General features: G+C 39.4%; 2 protein-coding genes across 2 annotated transcripts in view; both read left to right on the top strand.

The window, feature by feature from the left end:
* The first annotated feature begins 296 nt into the window (after nucleotides 1-296).
* On the top strand, nucleotides 297-4,743 carry si:dkey-32e6.3. Its single transcript, XM_037240548.1, has 6 exons — nucleotides 297-666; nucleotides 1,090-1,262; nucleotides 1,714-1,932; nucleotides 2,179-2,339; nucleotides 2,430-2,562; nucleotides 3,429-4,743. Exons 1-6 carry the CDS (start codon nucleotides 408-410, stop codon nucleotides 3,603-3,605), a joined length of 1,122 nt encoding a protein of 373 aa, XP_037096443.1. The 5' UTR covers nucleotides 297-407; the 3' UTR covers nucleotides 3,606-4,743.
* A 504-nt stretch (nucleotides 4,744-5,247) lies between these two features.
* LOC119136723 (kelch domain-containing protein 8B-like) overlaps nucleotides 5,248-14,443 on the top strand; it is a 66,178-nt gene continuing 56,982 nt past the window's right edge. Inside the window, exon 1 of the mRNA XM_037275427.1 lies at nucleotides 5,248-5,547. The gene's annotated coding sequence lies outside the window, so the exon portion shown is untranslated. The remainder of the gene's footprint in view (nucleotides 5,548-14,443) is intronic.

The following is a 14,443-nucleotide window of genomic DNA, read 5'->3' as shown; positions in this document are numbered from 1 at the left end:
TAAATAAAAATAATTCTAATTGGTAACATTGAATGACTCCTGTCCATATCCCAATTCCCCCTATACACAGGAAATAATAGTTTTATCATTTCTTGTTTTACAATGTTCCCCTATTTTAAATCAAGCACAATGAACGATAAGAATACTTTTGTCGTTTGTATGTTTACCACATTATATTCCCCCATCAAAATTAAGAAAAACGATATTCCGTGGCGTGATTGTAGAGGTGCACATCTACTTTTATCACCAACAGGCGGCGCTCAAGTAACCCTGTACGATATTAACTGACTGAAGAAGAATTTGGAACAGTTGATAAGGAAGTTAAGGCGACAGTTTAACTAATTTTGGCAGCGGATAAAAAAAATTGAAGTGCCGATAAACAAACTACCACACAGAGTGGTCCACTGATGGCCAATAACAGTGGAGACAACAGCCGCCATGCTGAAGACAACGAGGACACTAATTACCGGGATGCCTCCGAACCTGCGACCGGGACATATGATGGCCCACCGTTGTGTCCTGCCATACACAAGAAGCATAAAAAATTAATCCTGCATGTGGATTTAAACAACACCATTCTGGTGTCCGACTCAGTCAGATGTCAAGGGACACAGGCTGCCCTGGATTATTTTATGACGACTGTTACATGGGGCAAAATGAGCAAAGGTAAAAACCGCGAGTTGTATTTATGCTGACTCAGGTGAGCCATACAGGCTATGTCTTTTATGCCGAATTCAATGTCAAGAACTACAGCCTTTATTCGAGCATTTTCAATCCATCGCTGTGGAATGTCAACTATGCCGAATGGCAGATCTGCAGGAGCAGTGTGTATCCCAACCTTTGTGAGCCAAAGAACATAATCATTCCATTCACACAAAATCCCTGACACACCAAAATGTACTTACACAGTAACAAAGCGTACATACATAGTAATTATCTCACTCTATATTACATTCTGTAAGTAACTCGGCCTTCCCGTAAAATGATACCAACTAAATTTACAATAATGCCCGTTTTAAAGTGTAGTAAATGGGCCCAATTCTCCAGACCAGTCTGATCTACATCTCAAATGTGTGTCTGCATTCACAGGCAAGTGGAAATGGTTGAGTGACTCTCCTTCTCTACTTCCGCCATGTGATGATGCCGTCAACTACTACTCTCAGTTTGGAGCATCTCCCATGTTCACCTCCGTTGCAGGTAGACGCTTTCGTGGAATTCTGGAGGAACATCTGAACCTGCTCCGCTGGCCGGAAGGTGTAAAGGTAAGTATCCTCTCAGACAGAGTAGACATCAATCCATCCATTTTCTGGACTACTTATCTTCACGAGACTCATGGGCAGGAGCCGGGGAACGTTGTTAATTGGTTTCCAGCCAATCAAAGAGCACACATAGAGTTGTTAATTTAATTTAGCCCTGCGATTGTCTGGCGACCAGTTCAGGGTGTACCCCGCCTACCGCCCTGCTAGACTGCTGGGGTAGGCTCCAGCTCCCTCGTGACCCTTGTGAGGATAAGTAGTTCGAATGATGAATGAATAAATTAATGATTCATTATAATTTTAAAAATGGGTCTTTTTTTAAAGTCACTTTTCAAATCAATATAATTCGAAAATTAGAATGGTCTTCCAAACCTCAAACAGAATGTACTTTGGTAGTTTTACCAATCATCAAGATCTTTGGACTATATTGTGTGTTGATGGGCTGCCCTTCCTACAGGGAGACAGCGAGCTGACAACAAAGGCAATGAATGGCCGACTCTACCACTGGATCCTTCCCTCCTTTTTCCAGTTGCTCAAAGACCTGACGCAGCAAGGCACCGAGTTTGCCATCCACTTTCGTACCTTTGGATGCGACTTACCTCGTGTGTTAAATGCTGTATCCAAAGCACTGAGCCAGGGTGTTCATCCCCTGTTTCCTGATCTCCCTGATCTGAAGGTAAAATAGAGTCACAATCAATCCAAGCATTGTCTACCCTCACCTACTCCACATTTTTAAACACGAGCGCCACACGTTTTCAAGCTCTTGTGCTGTAATTTACAAAGCAATGAACTTGTGGTACAAGAATGGTTCATGGAATATTTCTCATGAAAATGATAACAAATGAATTATGGACCGATAGCCCATCAATCTCGCAGTAATTGTGCTGTAATAGACACCTGTCTGGACTTGTCTCCTGCTTAGTTAAGTGTGAATAAGACACCAGGGAAGATCCGCTGCAGTTCGAAGGGGGTTCTTCTGACCAGAGGCGCAGAGCGGCTGTCGTCCCGCGATGGCGAGAGAGGCCTCTACCAATTCTTTAGTGACGCGAATGGACTCGGAGGCTTCCAGGATGACTACCAATGGTAAGTTAATTCCCCAAATACGATCGAGGTAACTTCAGTCTCCTGCATGTATCCTTAGCCATATTTCTTTTTTTTCTTAATTCAACCAAGGTGGATGATGAAGAAGTTCTCCATCCAGGGTGGGAAGCCGCTGTGGGTAGACCCCTTTGACGAGCATGTTCAGCACATCTTCATAGATGACAACATAAGACAGAATGACAAGGATACCGTCGTCCATCCCAAGGTAGCACACAGCTCTTCTCGGCACAGATAATTTTCTTCACTTATTTTCCACCGCCATTTTCCATCTCATTTGACTACTCATTTGTAATATTTCATTCTACGCATATTGAGCGAGATGCAGTGTCCTTACTCGCTGCCTCCTTCTCTGCCTCATTAATTTTTAATTGAGTGTGTTTTTTGTTTTTCAAATGTCAAGTCCCATTTAGTGAGAGCAACGTTTTAAAGCCACTTCAAGAACTGTAACTTCCCGACTCAGCTCTTCTTGGAGTAAACTGCTGACTCGCTGCTAGTGTGTTATTTCAGTCGATGAAAGTCAGACGTTGGTAATTACGAGATTTAATTAATAGAAGCTTTATTCAGTAAGAGCCCCGAAGCTTTTGTGCTTTGCTCTAGCCAGCGGTTACTTCTATTTAGTTTCATTGTGTTTGTGTCTTTGCAAATGAGTATAATGTTGAAAAGAAACTAACAAAAAATAGCAGAACTTACTTCTTTCAGAGTAATGATATTTAGAAGCAGGTGGAACTTAATTATAGCAGTCACGTTGGTCCACTTTCCAGGTCAGGCAAGTCGAACAAATGGAAGATGGAACAGCATGCAAGATTCACGCCAACCATAGAGCGTTCTTTTTCTTTCCATTAAGCATTTGCAAAGTGTTGCTCTGACGTTTTCACTTTCAGGCATTCTGAAATTGGTTACTGTGCAAAGCAAGACAATTTGTGCAAATATTACAAAAAGCAGAATAGTTTGGTTGTTTTTATTTTTTTGTGTGATGATTAAATGCGTCAGACCGCAATTCGCAAAGTAGCTTCCGATGCAGTTGTGTTTAACAACCGACAAAAAAATAACACAACCATGTGTCTGGTTTAGGTTTTCATGGAGCCAGGCGGCTCGGACACTCGCACAGCCTGTGTCTCAGAGTTTTATGACGTCTCCTTGATCCAGACCGACCTCCTCAAGGCCATTTCTGAGCCCGACTACTTCACCCGCCGTGTCCACATCTGCCAGGAGAACTATGAGAAGAATATCCAGCAGAGGTCAGGCTAGAGCACAGCTGGACAACTTTTAACCACTTCTGCTCTTGAAGAACTCCTATTCAGGGTACCATTTTCTCAGGGCTGTGATGTTTAACTTGCTTTGTTGTTCAAAAAAAGAGTAATGATAAAAAGATTCCCCAGAAACTAAATATCAGGTATCAGCAGCACATTCCTATATAATACATTGAGACAAGACCAAGTAAACACATTTTCCATACACATTTCGAATTGTAAGTCAACAAATTTGAGAGACTACCTTTCAGCAGAGGCTTTGTGAATAATGCATCTTGGCAAGAATTATGCAAACTCTCTAATTGGGGCCAAATGGAGTCAAGCGCCCCTTTAGTCAGAGCTGATTTCATCCATTACTTGAGTATAAAATTCTCTGATGAGGTTTTTAAGCCAATATTGGTGCCAATACCCATTAAAAGAAGAGGCAGGCCATTTAAATTCTCAATCACACATTCTGTCATGATTTTTGTCAATGAATGATGCACTCTTTGGTTGCACATCACTTTTACTAGCTTTTGTGATGTGCAATGTTAAATGCACTGTGACCCACCATTAGGTTGAGCAGGTGTCAGGGACACTTTTAAATAATTTTACTTTTTTTATGTCTTAACACAAACTGACTGCACATTTACCGAGTGGTTGTTCGTGGTATTGATTACTGTATAATATGATGGGTGTTTATAACAAGTTTATATTTCTGCCAGGGAGATGTTTTATTGGCAGTTTATTTATTGCTGAGTAGTTAGAGACTAAAAAACAACAACCACAAAAACTTTGTGGTGTAGTGAATTTGTAGCCAAAGGTTTTTTGCATGATGGAGCTTTTTATTTTTTTGAAAACATTGTCCTGAACATTTATTTTGCAAGAAGTGCGGATCTAGTACGAAGGTGTACAATTTGAGGCACATGCAAATCAAGGTTGTTTGGCCTCAGTTCATGCTTCACTCTACTGATGACTTCAACATTAACATTCAATCGGATAAAACATTTGTTTGTCTGCTTCTTCAGCATGCATTTTTTTTGGTATGCTTCTGTTACATCAAGCTATTGTATTTACTGTCGTTACAATACGTCTGATGTCTAATAATAATGTGTGACAATCATTAAACATTTGTTTTTAAATGAGACCATTGCAAAGGATGTTTGATGCCACTTCTTTTAAAGTACGTAGTCACCGATGCCGAGGGCCGATACCACAAAGAAGCAACATTTTTAAGACCTATTCATCCCAAGAGAGCAATCTGCTTCCATTTGAATCGAGTGTGTTGCACCAGTGAGACATAAAAGCATGCAGGACACCAGACATTTTTGTCATTTATTTCAGTTTAGGCCAGTGGTAGCCGCTTACGTATTGTTTATTTACTGATATTGTTTATAGTCATTGACAAAAGGTCTATTCATGTTAGGATATGAGGAGTCATTGGGAAAAAAAATCTGCCATCTTAAGTTTGATAACCCCTGACTTGACTAATATAGTAAAAGGCATGTCGGTCGCATAAATGACTGCAGTGTCTTCTTTGTCCGCATGAGGGCAGCAGCGACTCTTAGGTTATTTTAACCAGCTTCCGTCCTCTCAGGTGAGTTACTGTTACCTGATTCCGTTGTCAGCTAATGAAATGCGCACAATCAAACTCACCATCCTGCTTTTCTCCACTGAATGTCAAACGACTACAAGTGTGCAGCAGTGTCTCAATTTGCACTTGAAGACGGCGGAAGTTGCAGTTTGAGAGCACTTGATGGCTGCGTCAATTGTGCGCACAGAGAAAGGGAGAGAGAGAGAAGTGAGGAGGCGATCGGAGTGCAGCTGGATAGAAACTGTTGGATGCCGGCGTTTTAGCAAAATATGGACAGCTACGCTCTGGGAGCATGTGACTAATTCGGGACCTGTGGGCTACGTGGCACCATCGCTGCATCTTCGGACTGATCTCCCCTGCTAGGAAGGTACACGCATTTCTTTGCACAACTTTGCACATCTTTGAGCTTTTATTTGCTTATCAAACAAGATGCATTAATTTCGCATATGAGTGAAAAACGTGCGCTTCAGCGGGGCGTTGCGGCGGGTGGTCAACTTCGAGTTCCAAAATAGCCATTGACATTTTTATTTTTATTTTTTTTAAGTCGAAGCTATTTGAAACAACCCCGCTTTGCACTCACTCACTGACCACTTCATAAGACATGCCTGCAATGTTAGTGGTGTGCTGAGCGGTTTCTAATATTTTGACATCATGTTGCGTAAACAACTAGGCTGTCCCGCTTTGTGTCTATTTTTTAATTTATTAAATCATTACCATTTTAGCGCTTTCAATGCAAATATAGTTAAAGTTCTCAGGTGTGGAGCTATGTCTCGTTTTGTAACTTGCACCTTCAGTTCACTCAGTTGCACTCACTTCACTGGTTTACATCAAATTGGCACTTTCGTGGCCAATCTTGTCCAATTGAAATTCAGGATTAAATCATATTTGGAAAGTGGTGTTTCTGCACTCAACAGTTGATTTTTTTTCCCTGCTTCTTTGTCTATTTGTGATTTTAACTGTGTCCTTTAAGAAAAAAAGATAATATCTAAACATTTCTTTTATGGGCATATATGCCCAACTTGTGCAAACTACAATTTAAAGGCTGAAAAATATAAAATTATATTTTAATCATAATAAATAATTGAATAATTAAAAATTGATGTTTAACACTTCATGTCATAAATGTATAATATAATTACCTCAAAATATTTTAATTAAAGGACACTTGTAATTGAACAAGACCAGAGAGTTAACTAAACTACAGTATGGGAGACATTTCACTACTCGTATAGTAAAACAGAATCGTTTCAATCAAAACTCAGTATAATTAAGCATAATCAAGTCTTGACTTGCCTTGCTGTCATGAGATTGCAATTTGCTCCATGATATTGCAGCTTATTCAGATGTGATCAGAAGAGACATTGATATCACAAACTGTACACAACTTGAAGTACACACTTACCTTTTACATCCGTTTTTTTTTCCTTGGGAAATGATGGTTTCCTTCAATCTGATGAAGTCTTGTTATTGAAGTTGTCTAGTGATGTAGTTTTGACATCCTGAAAGGCACAATAAAAGCCTTCTCCATTAGTGCTGTAAACTAAGACAGCCTTTATGACTTTGTCCTTCACACCCCTTCTTAGTTAGTATGTTATCTGTGAATGACATCGATTGCATCACCCGTCTTTATTCTTCTGTCCTTGCAAATAGGGCCCTTTTATTTACAGTTTTCTCATTAAAGCAAGATGTATTGTCGATAATAGGCCAAAAGGTCATTATTTACTCAAAACCCACAACAATCCTTTAGTCCACGACTGAAATTTTGTCGATGACAGATAATGAGGCCAAAAGAGAAGGTACCGCCCCCCACACCTTAACCAAGAATGTCAAGAAAATGTTTTTTAATCAGCTCAGCAATTTCATTCATCCTCAGGGAGCATGAGAATGAATCATCTATCATCATCGTATCATATCATGTGCACTGCGATTGACTGTCAGCCATTCTTGGGTGTTGTCCGCTTTTTGCCCAATGTCCGCAGAACATGGCACAATGGAACAGATTTCAGTGGTAATAGAAAATATTCCAGGGCAAGTGAATGCAACTGTTTATTCTTTTAATTATATAAGCCAAATGGATGCCATCTGCTGCTTTTTCCTGCATCTGGCCAAACAGTTGAAAGATGGGTTCAGTCTCATACGTGGAGAAGAACGAATGCACCCCTCCTGCCCTCCTTTCTCCGTGTCCTAACATATGTGCTAATCAGCATAATGAGGATCACAGCTGACATGCAGCGTCTGGGTCTGTCTCGTCAGATTCCAGGCAGGCTTGCACGGCGTGTTGGCGGCTCTCGTTGTGCCAGTAAAATGCCACCTTCACTCAGGAGGAGGCACCGTGAAGGCAGGCACTCAGAAATACACAAGCTTGCACGAATGATGGATTACATTATTGAGTCATGCACTACTTGGGTCAGCGGTGTCAAACTTGTTGATATCGACAGTCACATTTACTTATGGTTGTAATGTATACGATTGGGGTGTAATGGTACTCCAAAAATAATGGATTGGTACATGAAGTTAACAGTTTGGACACAGTAGGGAACAAAATGCAAAATAAAATACTTATGTTTTGTGGAAAGAAGAAAACATTCAATGGCATTTAAAATAAAAATCTAAAGAGCTTAGGAGTTGGCAATTTAAAAAGAAAAAAGGTCATATTTGAATAGTCATGAGAGTGGAAAAAGAACAACAGCTATCTCCGGCTCATTCCTGTGCCTCTACTTTGATATCAAAGAAAAAAAAACACATGAGGAAAAATAATCAATGAGCGACAGAAGCTGCGAATTACATGTCAAATTTGTTGCTTACTCGTGAGCACTCATTTGGGACACACCTCTGCAGCCTTGCCCAGAGAAGCCCCTCATTCATAATGGAGTGTTACTATAACTATTATGAATATAAATATTAGCAGTTAGATTTTTTTTTTTTTTTTGAGAGGCTGCAGGGATTGTCACAGTGTTTCCACAAATGTGGAGACTTGACGGCCACCTCGCAAGTCACATTTTGTTTCTCTGATTGTTTTTTTTCCCCTGTGTGATTGTTTTTTTTTTATATATCAAATGAGAGAAGTGCAACAATAAGTATTTGGTCAGTCGGAATTATCATCCTATGAGAAAGTAACAATAGCTTTGGCAAGTTGAAGAGCCTCAACGCGTATACTGCACTACATGATTTTTAATGCTGTAATGATATTCCCATTGGCGTGACGCCATTTCAATTGAGTTAACAAGTTTGCCGTTTTGCCAAAAGCTTGCCTCTTTAGCAAGGACCTCCACTAGACTAAAACTGAGCTATGTTGTCTAAGAGCCGTGTGATTAGAGCGAGAGGCAGTTTACTGTTTGTAACATAGCAAATATGTTCTGTGTGGGAACCCTAATTATCTCCCCATCATTCTGCATAATTGCCCCTGTTTGATTACTATCATTTTTATGGATAATGAATTTTGAAAAGAAGTCAAGGGGAAAAAATTGCAAGCTTTCACAGGCCAAATGTTTAATTGGTCATTCTGGAGAATACATTGGTCTCTAACGGATAAAGTATTGTAAAAGCTCCAAAGTTGAACACCAACTTATTATTATTATTATGGTTATTGTTGTTATTGATGATAATACTAGTAGTTGTTGTGTCCGTCTTTAGCTTTAACAGATCTGGCTCTGGCCTCCCTGCGTCGAGTTTGCATGTTCTCCTCCAGGTACATCCCGAGACATGCTCTTGAGGTTAACTGAGATTAACTGTAAATGGTCTTGCAGTCGGAATATAGGTGGCCTATGATTGCCTGGCAACCGGTGCAGGGTATTTGCCTCTCACCCAAAATCAAGGATAGATGCCAGCTCATCTGTGAAAATAAGCAGCATAGAAAATGGATGCGTGGATAATACCAATAACTTAAATTTATTCATCAGCTTTCAAGGGACCCAAAGACGCTTAAGCCTCAATAGCACAAATATACAGAATATATATTGTCAATCTCTTAGGTATTTTTTTCATTTTTCTTGTGCTTTTTCTGTGGTGTGACCATAGTGTTGGCAAATGAAGGTGTTATATTTTCTGAAGAATCATTTCTTAATGTTGACTGATTATGCAAGCTTTATTTTCTAATGTGCTTTCTTGTCAGTCTACTTATTTTGACAACAAAACGCACGTGCTGTGTATGTTGTCATCAAACGTGCACACCTTGAAAAATGAAGCCATAGTGTGTAACCTAGTGTTTTAAAATGTGATTGTTGTTTCACATTAATTTCATATACACACTCGCGCACATGAACAAAACACAAGCGGACATTGCAGACATCAACTTGGGTGGGATGAGTGTGGAATGGAGCCAACTTTCCCATCAGAAGATTAAGTGGGACGCATGCAATGGACAGTTTGGACGTTCCTAGCTGCCAACGTTGACTTTTACACCAACAAGAGAGCTTTGCAGCAAGGAGGCCATATGCGGAAGTGATAGTCAATTTATGATCTATTATCTTCTCAGTTTTATCAGCCGTAAGAGCAATCATTTTCATCTATGCATCTGTTTTCTGTAGCACTTGTTCTCATTAGGTTGAGCCGGAGTCAATCCTAGTTGACTGCAGGCCAGATGTGGTGCTTGGACTGGTTGCAAGCCAATCGCAGAGCACATACTGTATATTATTCAACAACATCAAACTTCTCAAACAATGACATTCCTTGTATCAGTTCCGAAATTTGGGAATTTTATCCTGCAAGATTAACGCGGTTTCATCTCGGTTTATATTCACATCTTGCTGGAATCATATTTGCACGATACACTGTGACATTGACATGTTTGTGTATGGTGTAAAGAATGTTATTGTTGTGTTCAGTGCTTGCACCAACACACTAAAATGGCCACTTTTGTGTTCATTGTAAAATATCAGAATCATCTTGATTGACCAAGTTTGTTCAAACTAGCAAATCCACATTTGAATGTCTTAAAATTAAAAAATAAAATGAAGGTTAAGATGTGGCTAAGTAGAAGTCCAGACTTTCGTCCAATTTAGATGCTATGATCTGCTCTAAATGGGCAATTGATGGAAAAAAAAAAAAAAACCTCTAATATGACCGAGTTAAAATATTTTCTGCTAATAAAAGTGGGCCACCATTCCTCCATATTATGTGAAAGACTCATCATCGGTTATCACAAACATTTCATTTCAGTTATTGCTGCCAAGAGTGGTAACAAACACTTATTAGGTCCAGGAGGAAATCACTTTTTCACATGGGGCCAAAAAGCTTTGGATTTTACTCCCTAAATAAATAAAGCCATCATTTAGAAACAAGCAGGTATTTGGAAAGAATTCACAGAGCTCCACTTGATAATGTGAAGAAAGTGTTTTTGGATTTTTTTGGGCAAGTTAAAAAAAAAAAGTTAGTTTCTGTTATAGTGGACTTGCGGTGGTACAAATAGCTTATAAACAAAACTCTGGTTCCGGTGGTGTCACATATCTGATCCGATACAACATACTTTGTTTGTGAGACTTCTATTAAATTCAGGATAACGTTATACTGTAGATATCGTCATCAAAGGTCAGTATCAGCAAATCATTTTCCAAATCTTTCCTCTTCCATTGAACAACAGCTGTTAATTTTCAAGTGAATGGCCTCTTGATTTTCCAATTTCCCAGGGGACACGTCGCTCTTCATTTAAACACTCTCGGTTCGTAGCATACTACTACTAATTTGCTAACTGTGATTCAAAGTCCTTTTCCGCCAGTGAAACATCCCTGGCCCTCGAGATATTATGCAGGAAATAAAGTATGTGGATGAATAACATCCATCTTCTGTGTGTGTGAAACGCTTAATGCTGCTATAAAGTGAAATTCTCAAATTAAAGCGGTAAAAAAATGCAGAGTTGGAATTATGCAGAAATGACAAACAGATTTAGGAGAAAATCACCATTTGCAGGCGATGTTTAACGACTGAGCAATTTAGTGGCAAAAAATAACCGTTTGGAGTGCACAGCAAACAATCCAGCTTTGGAGCGAATTACTATTTTCGAATGATTGCTTCTACATTTGCGTGCGTGTGTGTGCGTGTGTGTGTGCGCGCATGTATGCCAGAGTTGGCTGCGTGCCACATGCCTGCCATTTGGAATTGTGTGCTTTATCTTGACTTTGCCAGAGGCGCAGCAATGCATCCGTTCACGGCAACTGTCCTTTGATGGTTTCGTTTGAGTGCTGCCACCACAAAATTCACACGAGTTCAGGGGAACATGACGCTCCCATAGGTACTTGTAAAAACCTGGCAAAATATGGCTGACAAATCAAGTGACAAGGCAGCTGTAAATACCGACCAACACCGGTTAGATTAGATGTGAAGTGTTTTGACATGGAGCCTCCAATTTTCTATACATTAAGTCAATAGTTTTTCTAATGTTTGTGTCCATCAATGTTGAGCAGTGGCCTTAACACTATCAGAAGAAGGGGAAAAAAAAAGTTTGAATACTTGTTGCTTGCGTTGTGAACAGTATTTTAAGTGTTAAGTGACACCACAGATCTACCAGATCCCCAATCACCCATTCTATAGTTATGCATCCATTTTACATTCTACTCAGTATAAAAACACATAGACACACGTAGACTGCAAGTAGAACAAAAAAAAAAGTAGTATCGGATAACCAACCAGTCGGCTGAGATGCCCTGCTGCTGGTTGCCAAGCAACCATTACATGCTGAGGCTGCGATGGTACTGAAGCTGCAGTGGTAAAGAGGGCACGCAGCTTTGACCAGCTGAGAGGATCTTTTAAAAATTGGGTTGTGGCCCTAATTAACACCCTCATAAATGATTTAACGTAAGCTTGTGACCCGACTAATCAAGCATGATTATAAGTTTAGAGCCATCAAAAAGCCCACACAAAAAGCCCGATATAGCCCCCACTTGTAAACAAAAGTTTGTTCATTTTTCTAATTGAGATTTACTTGGGACACACTACAATAGTAGCATGCAAATTTGTCAATAATAGTACCATATGACAATACCCTATTTAAAGACAACCATCAACAATGCATCAAAACATTTCCAAACAGACTTTTAGAATATGTACATTGACAATAACAAAATGGTTCCTAACTAATGAAGCCTTAACTTAACTCTAATCATTCCTTTATCATCCTCAACTTCCTCAAAGGAAGATCCTTACTTCTCGTCCAGTTTCTCCCCTTCAAAATTAAAACTGATGAAAAAAAGTCCAAAAAGGGCAGGTAGAAAAATATTTGGTTGACACTATACAAGCAATTATAAAAGTTCACAATAGGTTTCCTTTTTAAAGTCTCTAAAGAGTCTAAAATTTCAAGCAAACCACCTCCTGTCATTTTTAAAATTACATTGCCTCAGCTGCCATCTAGGAAGTCGCCTCTGCCAGCGTTATATATTTTGCCATCCACTTTAATTTCTTTCCACTACCCTCCCAGACCTTCTGTTTGTTTATTTTCTCTTTCATCATCTATACTCCCTAGTGTTTTTTTTACCATTTTTTTAATTTTTTTAATTTTTTTATTTTGTCTTGCCTCCCATCTATTTAAGGAAGAACACTGCTAGGAAGCTGCTGAGCCACATGGGGAAAACGTAGCTGAATGTCCCCATATGGCCTTTTTGTGGCTCATGCCGCAGTTGGGCACTATAAAGCAACATAGCCAGATGTACTGTGACAGATTGGGTTTGAGTGAGGGCAAGAATAAGAAAGACCAAGTTTTTACACGAGAAAAGGAGGTGAATCAAAGGTCGGAATACATAGTTTAAGTGAGGCATCTTTTTTGTGTAGCTTACTCTATCCACAAATACTTTTGTATTGAACTAACACTGTGAAAAATATGACAAGATGATGCGCACGCACCACATGCATGGTCAGCTTCACGCATACCACAGTTCAAATTCTGGAGTTGTACAATCTAAACTGTCATGGCTGCCACAGATTGCACCCTGTACTCTCATACGTATGGCTCGAAGTACTTTTACATGACAAGATGCCATCTTTTCAATAAAATAATGAATGTTTACTGTGACGTAAAGATAAATGAATGTACTGTCTCCATGGCGACAGCTATGGCTGGGAACAGAGCTGCTACACTCGACTGCATGTAGTAATTGTTATTTTTCCTCCTCATTTCATCTGTATTGGTCTGTATCGGGTGGACCAGGATTGACTAATTCGAATGTAAATAGACTGAATTAACAAACAAACAAAAAACCATAGTGCAAGTAAAGGAGCATAATGCCTCATCCAGTGTGCAGGCATACATACTACGTGAAGAAAATAAAGTGAGCATGTAAAAAATAATTTAATTCAGAAGCTAAGAAGTCACTCATGAATTCTGCCCCCCCTTGAGTATTTTTGATTGACTGAATATATTTGTTTTCCTGCACTTAATTCTTATCCCATGTCATATCTTCACTTTTGAATGCTGCTGCCAGAAAGCTATTCATCTAACAATATTTTATTGCACCGCCACTGTACACGTAGTTTAATTAATATTTTGGCTTTTGTCGAACTGAACGAGGCAGCCATAATTCTTCCACTAAATCTCGTCGACTTTTATGAATTTATGGTGAGCTCCCTCTTCTTTTCTCAGTCATTTATGGCACTTCAAGCCATAAGTCCTGATTGACTCCGTCATGAATAACATCACTTTTCACAATTCATACTACAACTCATCTTTTTTCCATCACTCCGAAGCGTTGATGTTGCATTGTGACCTACTTGGTTGTTTTCTCCACTTGGTAAGCAAATCTATATTTTATTTCACACTGGCATTATTTGTCATGTCTTTCTGAGAGAACGCCCGTAAGCTCCCTTGCTCTCAGCATAAATGCACAAATGAAAGTAAAAGTGTCCACTGGCTTAGTAGGTCATGTGTGTGTTTGACCTGTGACACGTGACCGTGATTTTGCTATGGATTAAAAGTTGGATTGATTTGTGGAATTACAAAATGAACAGATGGAGTCCGAACACTGCAGTTTTATGTAGCCTGTCATGTACAGTGCAGCTAGTATGTTAATGCTTTGTGTGTGACATCTGCCGACGTGCGTTCTCTTCAGCCCCAACTAATAAATTGTGCGTTCGTTGAGGGTCCAATTCAAGTATTTAACTTATGTATACATAATATCTGTTTGTTTCATAGTTCAAGCCAACCACACACAAAAACTGAAGTGCTGCTGATTACATGGCGTACAATTCAAATATCAAGGAATATCGTGATAAGTAACAAATGGCTCATTTGTTATCTTAAGAACCTTTGATTGCTTGATTGGTTATATTACTTACTCAAC

Source organism: Syngnathus acus, chromosome 2 (assembly GCF_901709675.1).
Source record: "Syngnathus acus chromosome 2, fSynAcu1.2, whole genome shotgun sequence".
Taxonomy (NCBI): Eukaryota; Metazoa; Chordata; class Actinopteri; order Syngnathiformes; family Syngnathidae; genus Syngnathus; species Syngnathus acus.
Note: the sequence above shows the minus strand (reverse complement) of the source record. Positions and strands in the feature narration are given on the sequence as shown.

Coding starts and splice junctions, on each gene's coding strand:
- si:dkey-32e6.3 (XM_037240548.1), top strand. CDS start 408: ATGGCCAATAACAGTGGAGACAACAGCCGCCATGCTGAAGACAACGAG. Junction 667..1,089: donor ATGGGGCAAAATGAGCAAAG/GTAAAAACCGCG, acceptor CTGCATTCACAG/GCAAGTGGAAATGGTTGAGT. Junction 2,563..3,428: donor ATACCGTCGTCCATCCCAAG/GTAGCACACAGC, acceptor TGTCTGGTTTAG/GTTTTCATGGAGCCAGGCGG.